General features: G+C 39.0%; 1 protein-coding gene across 6 annotated transcripts in view; it reads right to left on the bottom strand.

Moving 5' to 3' along the window:
* Positions 1–9,973: 9,973 nt before the first annotated feature.
* The window catches only part of pdzd2 (PDZ domain containing 2), an 84,682-nt gene continuing 72,799 nt past the window's right edge, over positions 9,974–21,856 (bottom strand). For 5 of the 6 annotated variants that reach the window (XM_047818662.1, XM_027162803.2, XM_047818665.1 and 2 more), the window contains 8 exons: positions 21,034–21,764; positions 20,494–20,638; positions 14,481–17,220; positions 13,894–14,011; positions 13,495–13,596; positions 12,365–12,638; positions 11,530–11,664; positions 9,974–11,247 (listed from right to left, as the gene is read on the bottom strand). In XM_047818662.1, coding sequence (XP_047674618.1) covers positions 11,081–11,247; positions 11,530–11,664; positions 12,365–12,638; positions 13,495–13,596; positions 13,894–14,011; positions 14,481–17,220; positions 20,494–20,638; positions 21,034–21,764 — 4,412 coding nt within the window. In that variant the 3' untranslated portion in view covers positions 9,974–11,080. The remainder of the gene's footprint in view (positions 11,248–11,529; positions 11,665–12,364; positions 12,639–13,494; positions 13,597–13,893; positions 14,012–14,480; positions 17,221–20,493; positions 20,639–21,033; positions 21,765–21,856) is intronic. The other variant, XM_047818663.1, reaches the window with a different exon arrangement.

Raw genomic sequence — 21,856 nt, 5'->3', positions numbered from 1 at the left:
GTGCTCCGACGCAGCTTCAGTCAGTAGCTGGACATGACCCGTCCTCCTCGGCTGTGCGAGAGTTAATCCTGACCACAGACATTTCATGAATGAAAGCAGACTCTAATTAGAAACTCGTTTATTTCCTCTCCTTTTATCTCAGACCACATTCTCTATGAGTTGCTGATGTTGAATCACATAAATTGTTTTGCAAATGGTGCTCTCATCGTCTACATCGAGGCGCCATTCAGCATTCAGCGATTATTGTAATGCACTATGGCATGAGGCATTCTTTTACTTCTGAGCCCACAGCTGAGAGCCAGCGGTGCCCTGTTCTGAAAGACGCACGTAGGGTGAAATCTGTCGACACAGTTTGCTGGTTGTAAAAACATGCTGAGGTAAGTATGGGCATGCGGTGAGAGGCACAGTAAGTGTAGCTGACTGAGAAAGAGAAATTCCCGCACCATTGACTTGACTGCTTGCTAAAGTCGGCTCATTAATTCCAATTTCACAGAGAAGCAGATCGTTTGGTACGTGTGCCATCGAGGCACCCACATGCACTCTGATACACTTATCATCTGCTCTTCATGCTACGTAAAGTCAGCTTAAATATCCAGAGACCTGAGATATTTTCATCACCATAATCATGCTATTCCACTCAAAATGTTTCTGCTGCAATCTTTTTTCCCTCCGAGAGGCACCGATTTATAGCTATAATATAATTAATGTACACCAGTTTATTAACATTGTCTTGGTAGACTGCTTTTTTCCTTTAAATGAAATTGTACTGTAATAGAAAGCTGTTCGGGAGATGTACAGGACAGTTTTAGGAAAGAAAAAAAAAAAAACATTGATAAAAATAAAATATTCCATTCCATCCAAGGATTTCTTCAGTTTCCTTCTCCTTTAGAACCCTTCTCTTTTAATTTATCTGATAAAACACAGGACACTGCTTTCTCTTCTCTTACCTTCCCTTCTCTTCACTTCTCTTCTCTTCACTTCTCTTCTCTTCTCTTCTTTAACTTCACTTCTTTTTACTTCTCTTCACTTTTTTCTCTTCTTTTCTCTTCTCTTCTTTCACTTCACTTCTCTCCTCTTCTCTTCACTTTTTTCTCTTCTCTTCTTTCACTTCTCTTCTCTTCTCTTCTTGAACTTCACTTCATTTCTCTTTCACTTCATTTCTCTTCACTTTCACTTTCTCTTCTCTTCTTTCACTTCTCTTCTCTTCTTGAACTTCACTTCACTTCCCTTCTTTCACTTCATTTATCTTCACTTCTCTTCACTTTTTTCTCTTCTCTTCTCTTTTCTCTTCTTTCACTTCACTTCACTCCTCTTCTCTTCTCTTTTTTCTCTTTTCTTCTTTCACTTCTCTTCTCCTCTCTTCTCTTCTTTCACTTCTCTTCTCCTCTCTTCTCTTCTTTCACTTCTCTTCTTTTACTTCACTTCTCTTCACTTTTTTCTCTTCTCACAATAAATTCAATTCAATTTTATTATAGTGTTATTATTATTAGTTAGTTAGTATTATTATAGCTTTACAGAAATGAAGTGCACTGCCTCAGCAGTTCATGAGGAATCATTTGCCACACCCCCATCATGTACTTACATTCTTCCATAACATGCACAGTAACACTTTATTTTTCATTTAACTAGTTGCTTATTAGCATGAATATTAATAGCGTACTGGCTATTGATTAGTACTTATTAAGCACATATTAATGCCTTATTCTGCATTGCCTTATTCTACATTCTTAATTGTACCCAATACCTAAACTTAATAACTACCTTACTAATTAGAATAGATTACATCAATCATAGGTAAAAATGTTTTTTACAATTATTAAGTTTATTATGTTTATTACAAGCATAATAATGTTTATTATGCTTTTGTGTTACTCAATGAAAGAATCAATTAAAGTTCTACTTACAATTAAATCAGTGAAGATGTCATTTTTAAAATTTGTGTTACCTTGCATGCATGTTTGCTTATGACCAAAAAAAATGTTTATGTTTGTATATGATATAGTTTATATAAATTTCCCTATATTTCCAAATAATTCCCATACATTTCCATAAATTCCAATAAAGTTTCCAATTTGGAATATTTCCAAAATTCCCCAGATTAAGTTCCTGTGGATGGGGGGCACAGTGGCTTAGTGGTTAGCACCTCCGCCTCACACCTCCAGGGTTGGGGGTTCGATTCCTGCCTCCGCCTTGTGTGTGTGGAGTTTGCATGTTCTCCCCGTGCCTCGGGGGTTTCCTCCGGGTACTCCGGTTCCTCCCCCGGTCCAAAGACATGCATGGTAGGTTGATTGGCATCTCTGGAAAAATTGTCCGTAGTGTGTGTGTGTGTGTGTGTGTGTGTGTGAGTGAATGAGAGAGTGTGTGTGTGTGTGCCCTGTGATGGGTTGGCACTCCGTCCAGGGTGTATCCTGCCTTGGTGCCCGATGACGCCTGAGAAGTTCAGATAAGCGGTAGAAAATGAGTGAGAAGTTCCTGTGGAAAGTTCCTGAAATTTACCGGAAACTTTCTGCCCTCTGTATCCCTAGAGAAATGGCTTTAATGGTTCTTTAAAGGGTTTCTTAATATTTAAGAGTTCATCCTTCCCTAAAATGTTTCAAATCCTTTCATCCTCTTTCAAATAAACACTTTTTGTATAGTTCTACATAGAACATTGAAGTGTTGATGGACAACCAAAGAACCAAAGGGTTGTAGTTGTGAATTTCTTCCTCTTCCTCTTATTATTATTATTATTATTATTAGTAGTAGTAGTAGTAATAGTAGTAGTAGTAGTAGTAGTAGTAGTAGTAGTAGTAGTAGTAGTAGCAGTAGTGGTAGTAGTAATAGTAGTAGTAGTAGTAGTAATAGTAGTAATAGTAGTAGTAGTAGTAGTAATAGTAGTAATAGTAATAGTAGTAATAGTAGTAGTAGTAGTAGTAATAGTAGTAATAGTAGTAGTAGTAATAGTAGTAGTAGTAGTAGTAGTAGTAATAGTAGTAGTAGTAATAGTAGTAGTAGTAGTAGTAGTAGTAGTAGTAGTAGTAATAGTAGTAGTAGTAGTAGTAGTAGTAGTAGTAGTAGTAGTAGTAATAGTAGTAGTAGTAGTAGTAGTAGTAGTAGTAGTAATAGTAGTAGTGGTAGTAGTAGTAGTAATAGTAGTAGTAGTAGTAGTAATAGTAGTAGTAGTAGTAGTAGTAGTAGTAATAGTAGTAGTAGTATTAGTAGTAGTAATAGTAAATAATTTTAAAAGAAAACAAACATTGAAGTACAGTTCTTGGGGTGAGTTTTAAGATCAAGATGCTCAGCAATCATTTTAATTATGCATTCAGTCAAGCAGAAATCGATGCTGGGTTTTTCAGGTGCTACTCGGTGATTACATTAACATTTCATTGCTTAAGTGTGATGAAAAATATTTAGGAAAATGTTCCAAGCACATTTGGCCCATCCATCATCCAGTCAGCACAATGTGACTATCACACGCTAAAATCCATGCTCACACTTGGCAATGCTCCTGTTCATTTATCTGAGACAATAAAGAAGTGTGTGAAACCTTTAGTGTTTGGTGATTTATATGGTGAGTTCATACTTGGGACACTAGGCTTTATCAGCAAAAAGGACAAATGTGTGATTAAGTAACATTTGCACATTGGTGAATGGTCAAATCTGATTTTGAACAGAATCTCTATGAACATTAACTGAAGCTGTTGACGGTAGTGCTGAGTATAACAGAAGTCACGGGCTTATAATGGTAAGCTCATTCCCTTACCTTATTGTGTCTATAGTGACAACTCATTCTAAAAGACTTGTATGGCAGATGCTCAAGACAATCTAAGGCTAAAGTTACAAACATTATATTGTATGACAAAATAAAAATGGATAATATGAAGGTGAAGCTTTCTGTAAAGAGACATTTAATTAACAATGACTGAATTGTGGGGGGACATGGTGGCTTAGTGGTTGGGACGTTCACCTCACACCTCCAGGGTTGGGGGTTCGATTCCTGCCTCCGCCTTGTGTGTGTGGAGTTTGCATGTTCTCCCTGTGCCTCGGGGGTTTCCTCAGGGTACTCCGGTTTCCTCCCCGGTCCAAAGACATGCATGGTAGTTTGACTGGCATCTCTGGAAAATTATCCCTAGTGTGTGATTGTGTGAGTGAATGAGAGTGTGTGTGTGCCCTGTGATGGGTTGGCACTCCGTCCAGGGTGTATCCTGCCTTTATGCCCAAAGACGCCTGAAATAGGCACAGGCTCCCGTGACCCGAGGTAGTTCGGATACGCGGTAGAAAATGAGTGAGTGAGTGACTGACTGAATTGTCAAAAGTTTTGAGAATTACATAAATATCGGAAATTGGAAAAGTTGCTGCTTAAGTTTTTATAATAGCAATTTGCATATACTCCAGAATGTTATGAAGAGTGATCAGATGAATTGCATAGTCCTTCTTTGCCTTCTTTGAAAATTAACTTAATCCCAAAAAAACCTTTCCACTGCATTTCATTGCTGTCATTAAAGGACCTGCTGAGATCATTTCAGTAATCGTCTTGTTAACTCAGGTGAGAATGTTGACGCGCACAAGGCTGGAGATCATTATGTCAGGCTGATTGGGTTAGAATGGCAGACTTGACATGTTAAAAGGAGGGTGATGCTTGAAATCATTGTTCTTCCATTGTTAACCATGGTGACCTGCAAAGAAATGCGTGCAGCCATCATTGCGTTGCATAAAAATGGCTTCACAGGCAAGGATATTGTAGCTACTAAGATTGCACCTAAATCAACAATTTATAGGATCATCAAGAACTTCAAGGAAAGAGGTTCAATTCTTGTAAAGAAGGCTTCAGGGCGTCCAAGAAAGTCCAGCAAGCACCAGGATCGTCTCCTAAAAAGGATTCAGCTGCGGGATCGGAGTGCCACCAGTGCAGAGCTTGCTCAAGAATGGCAACAGGCAGGTGTGAGCGCATCTGCACGCACAGCGAGGCAAAGACTTTTGGAAGATAGCCTGGTGTTAAGAAGCGCAGCAAAGAAGCCACTTCTCTCCAAAAAAAACATCAGGGACAGATTGATCTTCTGCAGAAAGTATAGTGAATGGACTGCTGAGGACTGGGGCAAAGTCATATTCTCCGACAAAGCCCCTTTCCGATTGTTTGGGGCATCTGGAAAAAGGCTTGTCAGGAGAAGAAAAGGTGAGCGCTACCATCAGTCCTGTGTCATGCCAACAGTAAAGCATCCTGAGACCATTCATGTGTGGGGTTGCTTCTCATCCAAGGGAGTGGGCTCACTCACAATTCTGCCCAAAAACACAGCCATGAATAAAGAATGGTACCAAAACACCCTCCAACAGCAACTTCTTCCAGCACGATGGAGCACCGTGCCATAAGGCAAAAGTGATAACTAAGTTGCTCGGGGACCAGAACGTTGAAATTTTGGGTCCATGGCCTGGAAACTCCCCAGATCTTTATCCCATTGAGAACTTGTGGTCAATCCTCAAGAGGCGGGTGGACAAACAAAAACCCATTAATTCTGACAAACTCCAAAAAGTGATTATGAAAGAATGGGTTGCTATCAGTCAGGATTTGGCCCAGAAGTTGATTGAGAGCATGCCCAGTCGAATTGCAGAGGTCCTGAAAAAGAACAGCCAACACTGCAAATACTGACTCTTTGCATAAATGTCATGTAATTGTCGATAAAAGCCTTTGAAACATATGAAGTGCTTGTAATTATATTTCAGTACATCACAGAAACAACTGAAACAAAGATCTAAAAGCAGTTTAGCAGCAAACTTTGTGAAATTCTCAAAACTTTTGGCCACGACTGTACATGGCGTGTATCTGAATATATGAAAAGATGTTGTCTTTATGTTTTCTATATGTGAATCTCCACATGACTGGTGACGACTTAAATGTTGAAAAAAAAATGACAGCCTATAAAATGTCCTGTGTTTTTGTTCCTTTCTTTCTATAAAACCAATTTGCTGCTCATCAGAAATCAGACTGGAAGAGTAGATTTATTTAGCTGGCACTGGGATATTGTTGGGTAAAATTATGCGAGCTCATAATTCCTCTTCATCTGTGGGATTCATTCATCAGCCATACTGTACATCATGTATTTCTCCTACTTCACTGGACACTGGCCATGAGACATCATCACCCACAACTGCCAGACCTAAATCACATTACATGGATTATAGCATAACTTTGCCATCCAACACTACTGATTTACTGCATCTTTTAACCAACTAGTATCTTATACTATAGACACAGAGCTTTTAGTCAGCTTTCGATATCGAGGAAGTCATGGGTTAATGGTTAGAGAGTTTCCTAAGGTTGTGGGTTCGAGCTCAGGCCAGCAATACCACAACTGAGGTGCCCCCAACCAACCAGAAAAACTGGTCCCCAGGCGCCGCAGCATAAATGGCTTCCCAATGCTCCGGGTGTGTGTTCACTGCTGTGTGTGTGCACTTTGGATGGGTTAAATGCAGAGAACGAATTCTGAGGATGGGTCACCGTACTTAGCCGTATGTCACGTCACTTCAATTTAATATTTAGCAGCTGTTTAGTTATAGCTCTCACCTTTATTTTTTTTTTTTGGCAACATTGCTATGAAAACACTTCACATGCCAGTTCTAACATATATAACAGTGCGTTATTCATCATCACTGACACTGGTTTCTTATTCGTATGCATTCAAATGCAGGTTTAATAATAAAAATGACTGACATAAAAAATGAGGCCGTAGTGGAAGACATGCTTTTGGACCTTATAGTGTAGAGTGTACAGGCTATATAGGCTAACAGAGGCACATTTTATTCTGAATAAAACATGAGCTCACTGAGCATTAGCAGTTTTTACGATATGAGAAGGAACACAGCCCCAGTTGGACTGTAGCAGTTATTTAAGAATGCATGCCATCCACTTGATGAGCAGTGGTTACACCAACGAGCTGTCCATTTTAAACAGTCTGGCACATCTCCCTTTTGAACAGGAATCTTTAAAATTCCAGACCTAGTCCCGTTCTCTCAGAACACAATCATTCAGAGCTGGCTGTGCTATTCAAAGAAGGGCAGCAAAGTGAGAAATTAGATGTCACCACGCTGAGCTCGGAGGAGGGAGCTACAGATAAAGCCACACGCTTTTCATTTCTTAGCTAAAGGATCAGAACCTGAGCATGGGGTGCGTGCTGATTGTATATGTGTGATGGAGGTGAGTTATGACTAAATTGCAGATACACTGGCCGAAATAAACCATCGACACGTCCCGGATGAGGTCGTTCGTACTGTATCAGGAAAAAAATGTTTGCTCGTAGAAAAAAGATGTTTGTGAAACTTACCTCTATGTTGACTTCATGCCAGTAACGTGTCCAAACGGCAGAATAGAGCTACTGGTTTTTTCCTTTAATTTGTCAACTATTTGTACACACACACACACACACACACACACACATACACGAAAATTGCCTGGCAAAAGCTTGACATTCTAACACACTCACTGATACCCACTGCGTAACCACAAAGATTAAAGTTGTTGATAAATATACATCATGTACCTGTGTGTAACTAAGTACTTTAGTGTAAAGTACAAGTCATTTATATTATTAAATGATTGGAGATAAAAAAAAAAAAACATTAGCACTCTGTACTGTACACTGTACACATTAGCACTCTGTACTGTTGGAGATAAAAAAACATTAGCACTCTAAACTGTACTGTCCGCCAATCTACACTTCATCCCCCATCATTACAGACAGTATATAGCACATATCTTACAGAAATGGACTACATCTAACATCCTGGTGCTGAAAAAAGCTTCATGCTGCTCTAGAAATGTCAATAAACCCACGTAAACTATGCGGTATTAGAATTTGCTATAAGAAGGTCAGACAAGACATGCTCAGACTTTCTTTTTTACATCCACCCACCTTGTTGTATAGCCTCCTTATATATATATATATATATTACCAATTAAACAAAAATGACATTCGAAATTTCGATGTTATTTGAAGTAAATTGAATGTTTACTTTAGTAATACCCTGAGAAGGCTGCAGGATTTCCCTCTGCTCGGATTGCTAGTCCGGTTTAGCAAAGTGCTCGAGGAGTGTGACTTCTCCAGAACAAAAACAGGAAGTGAGAGACAACCTCACTTGTTTTTCTTTCTACTATCAGGGTGTAATCGCTACAAAACCACAAAACAATACAAGCAATCCCGTCATATTGTTCCACTGAGATACGCTAATCCAGTCCCAACCACAAAACAATAGAATTGAACAGATTCAGACACACTGGGGATATACAGTAATCCAGCTATTAACAAAGCAGCTAAAAATAAGCAGGCAAGCCTTAAGCTTACCATTTCAAATGATTAATAAAAGATATAAATCTGTTCCTCGGTTTTGTAAAGCGATTCCTTATTCTGATAGCAATAATATTTGCACTTGCAAGCAAATTTGCATTTAAAATACCTCAGGAATCGCAAACCCACACGTTCAAACTTTTGTAGAGTTTTAAAGGTAAAATTCCCTGTTTTCACGTGTGATATTAAAGTTTGTATATGCAAAGACTGTCCTAGACACACTGCTGCTGATTCACACTTTTCTTTGGTGTAAATATAGTCTGTTTTCCAGCAGCTGCATCGACACTGTCTGTTCCCAACCCTGCACACCAAACCTGTACACGGCTATTTTTAAGTCTTCTGGCAAAAAATAAACATCCATTAATTACTGTTTGAATAAACATTCAAATTCAGGACACTGAAAAACATCTGCAGTTTTCTCCTGCCCAAGTTATTGTACAGTGTCCAAACACAGATCCGCATTTAGTGAACATTTTTTGCCAGGAATTTTTTGTGGATTTTTGGCAGGAGGAAAGTGAAAATCTCTGGAGTCTCTCGCTGCCATCTGCACAGGTACAACACTCCAACAATGCCGGTAACGTTGTAGTGTCTGTAGACTCATGCCAAGTGATGTAACCCTCTCATACAGTTTGCTTTACCATATGTTTGTGGCTAGAGTTAATATAAAATGATCCTTGCAGGTCAATGTGTGTCTGTAGATTTGGACCGTTGCACTATTTAGAGGTCAAATAAACTGTAAATGGGTCATAAATTCATTCATTCATTTTCTACCGCTTATCCGAACTTCTCGGGTCACGGGGAGCCTGTGCCTATCTCAGGCGTCATCAGGCATCGAGGCAGGATTCACCCTGGACGGAGTGCCAACCCATCGCAGGGTACACACACACACTCTCATTCATTCTCACAATCACACACTATGGACAATTTTTCCAGAGATGCCAATCAACCTACCATGCATGTCTTTGGACCGGGGAGGAAACCAGAGTACCCGGAGGAAACCCCCGAGGCACAGGGAGAACATGCAAACTCCACACACACAAGGCGGAGGCAGGAATCGAACCCCCAACCCTGGAGGTGTGAGGCGGACGTGCTAACCACTAAGCCACTGTGCCCCCGGGTCATAAATTGTCACTGCATAAATATAAACACTCACCTACCACTTTAGGACTACTACATTCAACCATCTGTCTATTTTCTGAACTGCTTAACATCCATAGTGTCACAGAGAACCTGAACCCTATCTCACAAGACTCGGGACACAAGGCAGGGAACGCCTTGGACGCCGTGCCAGTCTATCAGAGGGCACAATCACATATACAGACTGCAGACAATTTAAATGTAAAGCCTACAACGCATGTCTTTGAGTTACCGTAGGCTTCCTGTGAGCTCAAATAATTCCTCACCATCGTGTTGTTCCGTCCCAGAAAAATTGTTTTTCTGCACCATTATTTGTAAATTCTCAAAGCTGTTATCAGTTCCTGGGAACCAAGGGACTGTTCCTTCTATTCAGCAACATAAAGTGTCAGGATTAAGAGTAGTATACACGGGAGAAAGGCTCCTGGATCAATCCAAAGATACAAACAGATAAATACAGCCAGAATCTTGTACACACGATAACACAGGACATGAAAATAAAATAGTAGTAATTACTCAACCGATAAACTGACTTTTTTATTATTATTATTATTATTATTATAACAGAATTCTAATATATGTACCAAATATGTTTTGCACAAAATGCCAGGCCTCTTTCAGATCAGCTTACATAAATAAGGTCAGCATAAACTCTACAATGAAGCAACAGTATATATAAAGATGCTATCGGTACCTTTGTGAGTCGTTTTTTTTTTTTTTTTTTAAGAAAAGAAAAATGTCAAAATTATAAGTGGAAGGAAATGTTCATGTTAGGACTGTTAACATAATTGAAAGGAAGATTACAAAATAAATAACAGCACTGCATCGAAAAAATAGTTCATGTCTCTTTACAAAAGGGCAGTATTCATGGCAATGTTCCTCATGATTGCAATATTTACACAAATAATTCATGCAGAATGTGATATCCACACGGAAGCTGTGTTGATTCGACATATCACAGTTACGGTTCGAGGTCTGTGATGCGTTTATCTGCTGAAAAATATTCACGGCTACTAGAAGGCAATTGTGTTGTGTGAAATATTCTGCAGTTAGTCAGGAAAAGCAATTCAGAAAAAAAGCTGTGGGGTAAAAGGTGTGATATTTTACATATGACAGCTAGCGGTTCCATCAGAAGTGGGTAATATTTCAAATCTAATAAGTTTTAGCACAACAAATAGAACAAAACAAGTATTTTTATACAGGAAGTGTAAATACTTTTATGTGGCTGTGATCAGGCTTAAAAAAGGACAGTAAGGAAATGAAAAGGAAATAGGAACGATTTGCCGATGTGAAAGCTTCAAGTCAGTCAATCAGTCAAACAGAACTTTAGCATCCTTGGGTAAGAAGCTTTTTTATAAAATAAATCCATCTAGAGCAAAAAAAAGAGCATTTCATGTTCATGTAATTACACTGTACAAATAAGTACCTGCTTAGCTACACCGATTGCACAAATACTCATAGAGAAGATACCCTCCTTCGAAAACAGAAAGATCCGTTAACATCCAAAAATGTATCGTCACATTAGACGTGGTAGAAAAACAAGTATAAAAATGTAAAAAGTCTTCATACAGTATGTACAAGATCAGTTTGGCACTGCGTATACATACATATAGCTAACGAGTCCTCAGAGGTCATACGGAAGTGCGTGGTTTTCTAATGACTAACTGGATTGGGCCCTCAGACACAGTCTTTATAACATTCCAGGCGTCGTGGTGCATTAGTCCCTGCAAAGACCTGCCGTTGATAGCCAGGAGCTCATCTCCAACATCTATAACCTGGGAGAGTTCAGCAGCACCTCCTGAATAAATAAACAGAACAGATATACATATATACTCATATTGTTAATATTGTCACTATGCTAAACTTTTTAAACATAATAATTTATTAACAATGTGTAATAAAGGTGATTATGAATGTTTATGAAAATAAAAGCAGCCCGTTATTTAATGTCGCTAACTAACGTTATATTTCTTATCGAAAAACATTTAATTTGCTTTGAGAACGTGTTGCTGGGTAACATACTAACAACAACATCCCCCCCTAGTGGAGGTGAGAAGTTCAGATGGAGGGAGATGTTTACCTCTGAAAATGCGTTTGATGTAGAGAGGACGGTCGCCGTGGGCTGAAGCTTTGCCCCCCTCCAAGCTGAAACCCAGACCTGCTGACGTCTTCAGCAGCTCCACACTTAATGCTCCATCTGGCCCGACCTCCACAGCTAGAACACATAAAATCATGTTACAAATGACAAGCAGCAAAAGACACTATTAGAGAGTAACATTGACCCTTAAATGCTAATCGCATAAAATGATATGATGATAATAATAATAATAAGAAGAAGAAGAAGAAGAAGAAGAAGAAGAAGAAGAAGAAGAATGTAGAGGAAGAGGAAGAAAAAGATGAAGAATTATTTCTTAAGTAATGCTTTTTTTGTGTGTCAAGTCATCCATCATCATGTGTGCACAGATACGTAAAATATCTGGTATTGATACTGAAATGATACATCTATCCTGAAAACAGGAACTATTTATAGGTATTAAAAGAAGAAAAAGGTATAAATCTATTTTTAAAAAAACAAGCAACATAGCAAATATTATAACTTGATTTTTTTTTTTTTAAAATGTTGCTCAGGCTGTTTTACAATGCATTATAACACACTCAGAGGAAAGCGCTATCTACCCTCTTCCGCATACCTGAGCTGAAAAAAACACCTATTGTCACTGTAATTGGCAAGAAAGGGAGAGTATGCCATGCCTTACACCAGAGAGCATGGACAATTTTGCCCCTAGTCTTCCTGGGTGGCTGTGCCACTGTGATTTGAACTTGTGATCTCTGGAAGAAGTTTTAACTTGATGCATAATGATCTGTATTATTTTTTTCTATGGTGAATAGTTTATTTGTAATTAGGGTTTATTTACCTGCTCCATTTTCCCTGCTGATGTCTGGAAAGGCAGAAGAAGAACCTGTTCTGGGTTTTAAAAGAAGTTCCTGTCTAACTGTGACAGTTTCACTGTCTTTGCCTCTCTGAATAACCACGAGTGCCTTTTTGGCTAGCTTGGTCTGATGGAGATAGGAGAGAGCCTCGCCGTGGGTTCTCCCACTTAGACTGCTCCCATTTATAGACAACACAATGTCCCCACGACGAATGGTACCTTCCAAGCCGGCGGCACCTTGAGAGAACACCCGATGGACCTGTCCAAAGAAAGCACGTTAGATTTGTTGATTTGAAAATGTAAGGCAAAAACAACAAAACATGATAGATCAAAAAATTCATATACGGTAGTTACATGAGAAACATGCTTAAATTATTATTACTTTCTGACCCATCTTAAAGGTGGGGTTTCCATTGTTTGAGAAATGCTTCAGAAAACTGAGTCGGGCCGATAAACAAAACAAATACAAAACGTGTAGCCAATGAGCAGAAAGAGGCGGGGCTTGTCAATATGGGCGGAGAGAGTGAAAGTGGTTTTAACATTGACATGGAGGATAAAAACAAAGAAAGAAAGTGAAGAAAGGTTTACGATAAGGCAAGAAGTAGGACATGTTAATATAGGATCAGCTTTCCAGCGCTGGAGAGAACTGAAGGAGCGGGAAGTTGGCCGCATATTCACAGATCGGAGTTTCCTGAGTCAATAACTCCTGAACTAAACGCTGTTACTAAAACAAATAACACCTCTTTTCTATCGTAGTAATGTAGAGAGGCAGCTACAACCGTGTTTTGTGTAGTAACAGCGTTACTCACCTATCGAGAATTTTTCCTTCTCGATAGGTGAGTAATATTGGTTACGTATGGGTTACGTATGTATGTGTGGGCGGAGCTATCAATACAGGGGTGGGACCCATTTGGGTTAGAGGCGTGTTTGTTTTGGTGATTTCAAATGTCAACATTTTTGGTGGCTTTCAAACAACGGAGACCCCACCTTTAATACATGACCAATAAATATGTTATTAACACTGATTGTATGACCGGTAAATATAATAACACAACACAAAACATCTAAGATACATATGAGATATAACTGCTAGGAATGTAAAAGGGCGAGCTTACAGTGATCAATTTCTGCTCCAGATCCACCCCTCCGGCGATGCTGAAACCCAGTCCAGAACCCTCGTTCTTTGTCAAGATCACAAAATAAGTATCCTCTTTAACCTGAAGAAACATTTACACGAAGGTTAGATTTCCTTTAACATAAGCAGGAACAATACATCGCCAGCATGAGCAGGAAAAATACATCCACACCAAATATACACCAAGGAATCAGTGGTGATCGCACAATTGTGGTGATCAAAGTATTGGTTTTCTTTAAGAATATTTGATATTATATTTAAGGTTAAAGTGCCAGTTCAGGTGGAAAGATGCCTCGTGATATATCAAACAATTTGCATGCTTGATAGCCTTGTAAAAGAACTACGCAAAACATATAGTGTCTTAGAAAAAAGACATTACCTCTGAAACATTTTTAACCTCCTTTATCAGAGTCATCACATCCAATACAGCTGGAAAAGAATTTAGGACATTCTGCACCTCATTCCGCTCCACCGGTGAAGATGATAAATCTTTCAGACTGTTATAGAAGAGAGATAGGACAGTAGTCATAATGCATCTTACTTCCATCCACATGAAATTAAAATCTGTGAGATGTGACAAATGTTGGTAATCAACTTAAACACTGTAATAAATAAACTTAAAGGTATTGGGGGATGTTACTGATTAGCAGACTGATTTTTTTTTTTAATCTCATTTGCACAGGTATTATTTTTGGTTGTTTGCAATATTGTCTAACAATTTTAACTGGTTAGATTTCCTAAGCCTCAGCTTTCCTAATGTCTCCTAGTCATATCTGTGTTCGGATCAGTTCAGATCATATCATCTGCTCATTCTGAATAATCTATGCATAGTCAGTTAAAGCCTAAAATAGGACACAATGACAATGTTTGACGTTAAACATTACGCATGCTTTTCAAAGATTTTGAATAAACTTGAAAGCGCAATAGTTCAATAATAATTCGAGTGAAGAAGCACATTTTACTCACCTAACAGACCAACTTGACTGTCTCATGGTTTGTTCTTGAGCATGCTCGCCATTGCCAATTGAGCCAGACTCCACCATACTCATCCTGGTCACCACAGTACACTGAAGGCCTCCTGATGAGGAATTTGCTGGAATTGTGGGTTGAATTTCCAGCTCTGTTTTAAACATGACATCGCCAGGGTCCTGTGAGAAGTCCTGAGTGCATAACTTATCAAGTTCAGGCATGCTAAGTGCTCTCAGTTCCCTTAGTTTTAACCGTGATATTCCACTATTAGCCCGGGAGTTACGGGAGCGCAGCACTGGTGGAGTATGCGGTACTGTACTGGACAGAGGTACGGCGACCTCGGGTGTCGCCCTTTTCTCTACGAGTGTCCCGGTGGGTCCGGTTGAAGGTGATGATTCAGAATTTTCATAATTCATAACTGTATTAGAAGAAGAGTTCTGTGACTGCACTGAAGAATAGTGAGCTAAGGTTAAAATTTCTGCACAAGAGCTAAGACTCCTTTTTAGGGGGTAATTATCGTTGGAATGGGCTGGACCAAACAACCTCTTGTGGATAGCTGCTTTCGAGCCAACAGCGTAAGACTGGATGTCAATGCCTTTTACAACTGGACGTTCAAAACTAGCCAAGTTCTCAAAGGATTTGATTCTTTGCTGAACAGAAAAGGAGTGGCGTTTGAAAGCGTCGCTGTCAGTGGAGTAGCTCCTTCGATCCAGTGATTTAAGGTAATGTTTGGATTTGCCTGGTTTAAGACATGTAGTCTCTGTGGGAGTAACGTCCACAGGTTTAGGTGAACTTCTATTAGAATCGTTTTGCTCTTTTCTAGACTTAGTGGAGTCAAAAGCCATATAAGTTCCCAAAGAGGGTAAGTTATCCTTGAGAATTATATGGTTTCCTTGAACTTGTGTTGAATTGGAATTTGCGGTTTCTTTGCATGCTAAAACCGGTGCAGAAGAAGAAGACGGCGATACAGAAGATGAAAGTCGCACTTCGATGAAAGTTCTTTGTGTAGTTGTGTTCTCGCATTTATATACCGCCTCACTTTGTTTTGATAGACAACTTTTGTATTCTGTTTTGGAGCTAAGTTCGGCTTTGAGAGCGTCATTTGCATTTAAAGTACTGGTCGGATCTGACAGATTTGTGTCTTGGCTTTGGTCACCTGTATTAATAAGAGCGGTACTACTCTTCTCTAGTGATCTGCTAATGTTTGGACTATTTGTAGGGGTGATTCTATTGACCGGTAATTTATGGTTCTGAGTAGGGGAGCAATTGGTCTTTTTTAACAAAGGGCTTTCAGCTCTGGAAGGTCTACCTCCTGTTTGATCTAGTCCTTTGCATTTACTCTTAATACTTAAACCTTTCAACTTGGCAGAACTGCTTGACTTCTCTTCGAGTTTATACCTGCTATTTAAGCTGGGTGAAACAGGGTTGTTATTCAGAGTCTTGTGCTCCAAAGGTCTAAGAGTGCTGGACTTGGGCTGAGTTTCAGTAAAAAGAGATATAGGGTCAGATGTTTTTTCTTTCTCGGTGGCCTTTGTAGTCTGTGTCTTGGATGATTTCCCACTGGAAATATGTGAAGCCTTTGGCCCTGTCACAGTTGACATGGATGGCACCGGCACAGTACTGGGGTCATCTGAGGTAAACAATTCATTTGAGTGCATTTTAGATGTCCTTTCTTGACTCCGTGGGGTAACATGTCTGTTATTCTGAGCTCCAGGGGGATTACTGACACTTGAAAGTGTCATGCTGGATTTGACAGGTGCCAAAGCCTTTTCAATTTTCTCATCAGCTTTGCCGTCTGATAGCTCTGGGTTTGGCATTTCTCCCTGAGTCGCACTCATTGTCTCCTTTTTTTCTGAATCGTGCTTAGAGACTCCACTCAAACAAGACTCTGAACTTGCAGACTGGGGAATGAGTGGACTCTGTGGTGCTGTGATAGAAGTAGAAATGTCTGTTCTGTTTGAGTCATGTAAGTGCATAGCTGCTTTTTGAGGTACTTCATCAGCAATCAGCCCCTTATCTGTCTGGTTTCCTGAGATATCTTGGTTAGGAGTAGGAGAAGTGTCCTTCTCTTGATTTGGCTGAAGCTGACTGACGACGCTGTAACACAGCTCAACCTCCTCATCAGTGTCAGTGTCCTGAGTATCTTTACAGTCACTCTGAGCCTTTTCATTTTTCACAGCACCATCTGTAGCAGAGTCACTCTCGGAATCACTATCATCTAACATATTGTACATATTCGATTTGTTCTCACATCCTTTTACAGAAAGGTCTGTGTTTTCATTCAAAAGCTGACTATAATTCCTGGAGTAACTGTTCAGAAATGTCTTCCCCACTGGCAAAAGGCTACCTTTGTTCCCTGAATCCAAGACAGAAAAATCCAAACGATTCGGTTGTGATGGTGGGTTAGTCACACTCTTGTTGTTCTCGGAGTTAATGCTGCTTCTTTCTGCACATGGAGGCATGTCAGTAGTATCAGAAAGAGTTGTTGATCCTGACTTTGTATCGGATTCAATTATGTTCGACTCATTCGTGATGTCGTCAATATAAGTGACAGGCACCTCTTCGGTGTGGATTGCTCCTGTCTCCGTAAAATCCGGTTCTGTAGGAGAAAGTTCTTCGTTTTCAACAGCGGATTTGTCCATGCTTATTTTCTCCTCAGGTGGAGCTCTAGACATCTCTAACGTAGTAGACTGCTCGGTGCCAGAAGCCATCATTAAAGTAGAAAGTCGGTCTACAGCTGCGAAAAGGTATAGTACTAAAGTATTAGGTTAGGTGCAGTTATTATGTTGGCTTTGTAGAAGCCAACATTCTGTTTTCCTATTTAAGCTTAGACAAAAAATTATAAATACTAACTCCTCCTAGGGCTTTAGAGCCACATGCACCAAATTCGGATATGTTATAGACCCGGTCTGAAGATTGATGCTCTTACTTTTCTAAGCGATCCGAGCACCAGTACATCCGGTACCGGGCCTCAAAATGGCCTTTTTCCCCATAGACTCCCATTATAAAATTTGGAGGTTTGTAACTCGGCAAGCTTTCAAACTATCTACACCAAACTCAACCAGCTCCTTAAGGGTGATACTCTGAACAAAGTTTTAAATTGATGTACCGACTGGCCTTTTGGTTGTGCCGCAGCCCCGCCCCAAAATATGCAAAATCGAAAAACTTTTTACAACATGGGCATGTGACATATCAAAACACTCAGCACAATGAGAGGAATTGCGTCACAGGTTTTTGGATGACGTCACATGCTCGTCTGTATTATGGCACCCTAGATTTCACAAGTTTTATGTCCACTTGCCTCCAAAATTAACACTCACCCCGCCTCCAAAAAGCACCGGCCTTTGCAAATACTTGCCTCGTCAAAGACATCACAGTTTGTTGCGACGAACTTTACAAATATAGTTACTATTATGTTCATTTGAAGAAAATGACAAAGATATGGATAAAAAGTTATATCTTTTATATATAAAAACAACATATCTTTTTTATATATTTTTAACCAGATCATTCATCTCTCATAATTGAGAAAAAAATTGTCAAAACATATTAACAGAAGCCATCAGCCTGTCCATATATTCCTTATTCAACAACATATAAAAACATATCTATTTAACAAGCATTTCGGATAATGCAATTATATGTATTATGTGTTGTGTATATGTAAGTGTCTGAATGTACTGTATTTGTGAAATGTAAAGCGACCTTGAGCTATGGAAAGGCGCTATATAAATAAAACTTCTTCTTCTTCTTCTTCTTCTTCTTCTTCTATTCTCAATACCTCTACAAATAGCTGTAGTTAATAATGTAGAATAATATACTTTATTATTAATCTCCGGTCTTAGATCTAGTCCTGTGCAGAATTCTGTGCATTAAATAATGAAAACCATTACACAAGTAACAAACTAGCTGATCTGAAAATATCCAAGCAAACACTCAGTGAAACATGGCAAGATTGTAATGAATGTAGTTTTTGCTGTATTGTAAATGATATCAAAAATAGCTTACTTCAGACAGTTCGCATTACCATAAAATTCCCTCTGTTTCGTTGCTTTGAATTGCAGATGATATTTATACACAGAACCACTGCTCTGGACTCACAAAGGAAACTCGCTATTTTTATTTTTTTTTAAACTATATCTATACAGAGAGAAACTGAAAAATGAGCTAGGGATTTCATGTACATTTGTTAAATCCCTTCCCACTGTACAATTAGCTGTAATACAATCTTAGGTTAAGCCAAATCCAATGCAATAAATATGGCTTGTGTGATAGAATTTGCTATGACTGCTAAATACCTAGTAGGCTAATTTATCTACAAGGGCTTATCTGAAAGGCAACTTTCGATGGTTAGGATTAAAATTTAAATTTATATGAATTCGGGTTATATACATTTAATGCATTGTATTAGAACTTTGTGAACAAGCATCTACTGAATGAGACCTAAAAATAATGACAATAATTATATGCACTGTAATACCAGTGAGTGAAAATTTCAACAAATGAATGAATACATAATGTATGTAATGCACTTTGGTAAGTACAATGATATGCAATATGTTATTTTGTTAGTTATTTTGATCAGAGGTATTTGAATGACCATGTGATTTTCACAGAGATGGGAGTAAGTCACACATGTGCAAGTCACACATGGGCAAGTCATTAATATTTGTCAAGCAAGTCTCAAGTCTCAAATTTGCGACTTAAGACTGACTCGAGTCAAGTCGAGCCCCCATCTCTGAATAGTTTAACTCAAGTCCGAGTCAAGTCTCAAGTCATGAATGTCAAGTCAAAGTCAAGTCGAGTCTTTTTTTAATATTTGTCAAGCAAGTCTCAAGTCTCAAATTTGCGACTTAAGTCTGACTTGTCATATGACTCGAGTCCCCATCTCTGGATTTTCAGAAACAATAAAAATGCATAACGAAATATACAGATAAACCAGATGTCTAGTATTATCTCAGTAATTATCAGAACCAAAACATTTACACATAATTATTACAATAATAATAATAATAATCATTATTATTAATATCCATTTATATGCTCCAAAATACTATATACTTAAAATAAAGATCCCCCAGAGTACGGAATTTGTATGGCAGAAAGCGGAAGTATTTTATAGTTCATATTTAAAAAAAAAATATTAAATATAAAATTTTTCCCTTTCATTTCCTTGCCCAAAGTTATAAACTGTGTTTATAGCTTGTGTGTTGTGTAGATAGTTTAGGCCTGTTTTCATTCAATATTGTTCAAACTGTATTTCTAGTTAAATTTCCAATTTTCCAGGTCAGGATATTTCCAACCTATTTATTGGCCATATTTCTGTTTGTGGTTGGTCACAGTTGGTCTTGCTTTATAAATTGGGAATCTCTGCTCTAGAAATAATTCATGAAAACAATAACAGACAACCTACAATCTACACCAACGCTACGCTATTCTATTTAAGCACTGGCACTAAACTCTATGGTCACTATGACAGTGAATTAATTCATAGTCACCACTGTTACAGAGCCAGTTGATTGCAGCTCCATGGGAGGTGGAGGAGAAGGGCACTGCCAGCAAGGGAAAATCTGTTGTGCTCCAACGTCTTTAAGGCAGCATGGAGAAAGACAGACTGTTCTCTTTATTACAGCTCTGTGACTCAGATTGTAAGTATTTAGTGTCTCTCATGACTTGGACTCAGTGGTTATATGGTCAATTATTGAATTTGTAGAAACATAATGAAAATGTCTTTCCAGTTTGGAAAGATTAAGTCTCTTGGAGCACTACAGTCTACTAAAAGGGCAAATAAAACAACCAGCTACAGCAAGAACTAAAAACGACAGAAATTGGCACCCGCTCAAGGTAATACTACAGTATGTGACTAATAATGGATCTCTTATGATTTCTCTATAATGTACTTTAAAAGCAAAGCTATGTGTTAAAATGGCAAGTTTTATTGTTGCCATGTTGTAGTACAAAAATAACACGATTTAATATTATTTTGAAGAACCCTTCGAACCCAACTCACCTGAGACTGGCTTTTGAATCTCTAAGGTCAGTGTGACTGGCAGGTTGTGCATCAGATCACAAATGTCTTGATAGGATGAGGTGCACACTGGAGTGTCACCAATGGCAACTATTTCGTCTCCCACATTCATTCTCCCTCTGGCTTCCTAAAAGACAGAAAAAAGCAAGAGTGGAACAGACTGTACTTTTTTCAAAAGCATATACTGTAATTATTTCATGTCTATATGTGTTTTTAAATGCAGTTTTTTTTTTGTTTTGTTTTGTTTTTTGGCTATTCTGCTTTTTACTTTGAAGCTATCCACAGTGAAGTCTCAAGAGTGTCTGCTCAAAAACAAATATTACATAATAATAAATAATTCTTGTAAATAACAAGATTAAGTAATAGTTATTTGTGTTTTGTTCATTAAAATATCAAGCTTAATGATCAATATTAATTTACAAAGCCACATTGGAGCCAAAAACATCTTTAAAATGGTGCATAGCTACATCTTTATAATAAATGTCACTAAGTATAATAGAAATTCCTCCACCAGCACTTTACCCTCTCAGCAGCACCTCCAGGCCTCAGTCCAGTAATCAGAACCTTCAGAGGAGATGATTTGATCTCCAAGTCAAGTCCAAAGGATTCAGATTCACTGCGCTTCAGAACCACAGTCTCAATCGTGCAGATGCCTGCTAGCTCACTGGGTTCACCTCTCCTGCAGTGGTGCTGGGTTCTCCCTCTCTGTGTGACTTGGTTGTGGGCTACAGTAATCTCCTCAGTCTTGGGTTTCTGTGGTAGGTTAGAGCATTCAATGCTCATCATGCTCTTAACACGTGTTACAGCTTTGTGCTCCAGCTTGGGTGAGCGCTTGGCATCTTTCCTTGTGCCATGCTCAGAGCTGCAAACGGGCATAAAAGGCAGTTCAGCAGTGTTTCCACTCCCTTCCACTGACTCCAGTGAGCTGCTGTAAAATGGTGTAACTGCTTCGAGCCGGTTGCCTTCACTGCTGTCTTGGCTTTCCTCGTCCACTTCCACTGATGATGTTGCCACGACAATGCCCGAGTCATCCTCCTGGTGACGAGGGGTATCAGAGGTGCCACATTTTACGTGACGAAAGGGTCCTACATCTTCGTCTTCATCGCTGGCCTCATCTTCATAGCAAATAACACAGCGTTGACGTAAGAGTGGGCTACGAACTAAGCTGGGGCTACTGGTCACGCTAGCCTGCCGCTCTGTGGATCGATTAGCAGGGCCTGAAGAGCTAGTGCAAGTGCTACCCTCTTTATAAGCTGCAAACAAAAGAAGACACAAAAAGGATTTAGCGGGCTTACTATTGAGGATAATTTAATTTTTAAACATAACATCATGACAATTTTCAGTC

This window comes from Tachysurus fulvidraco, chromosome 9 (genome assembly GCF_022655615.1).
Source record: "Tachysurus fulvidraco isolate hzauxx_2018 chromosome 9, HZAU_PFXX_2.0, whole genome shotgun sequence".
In the NCBI taxonomy this organism is placed as follows: domain Eukaryota; kingdom Metazoa; phylum Chordata; class Actinopteri; order Siluriformes; family Bagridae; genus Tachysurus; species Tachysurus fulvidraco.
The sequence above is the reverse complement of the archived record's forward strand: the minus strand, read 5'-3'. Positions and strand labels throughout refer to the sequence as shown.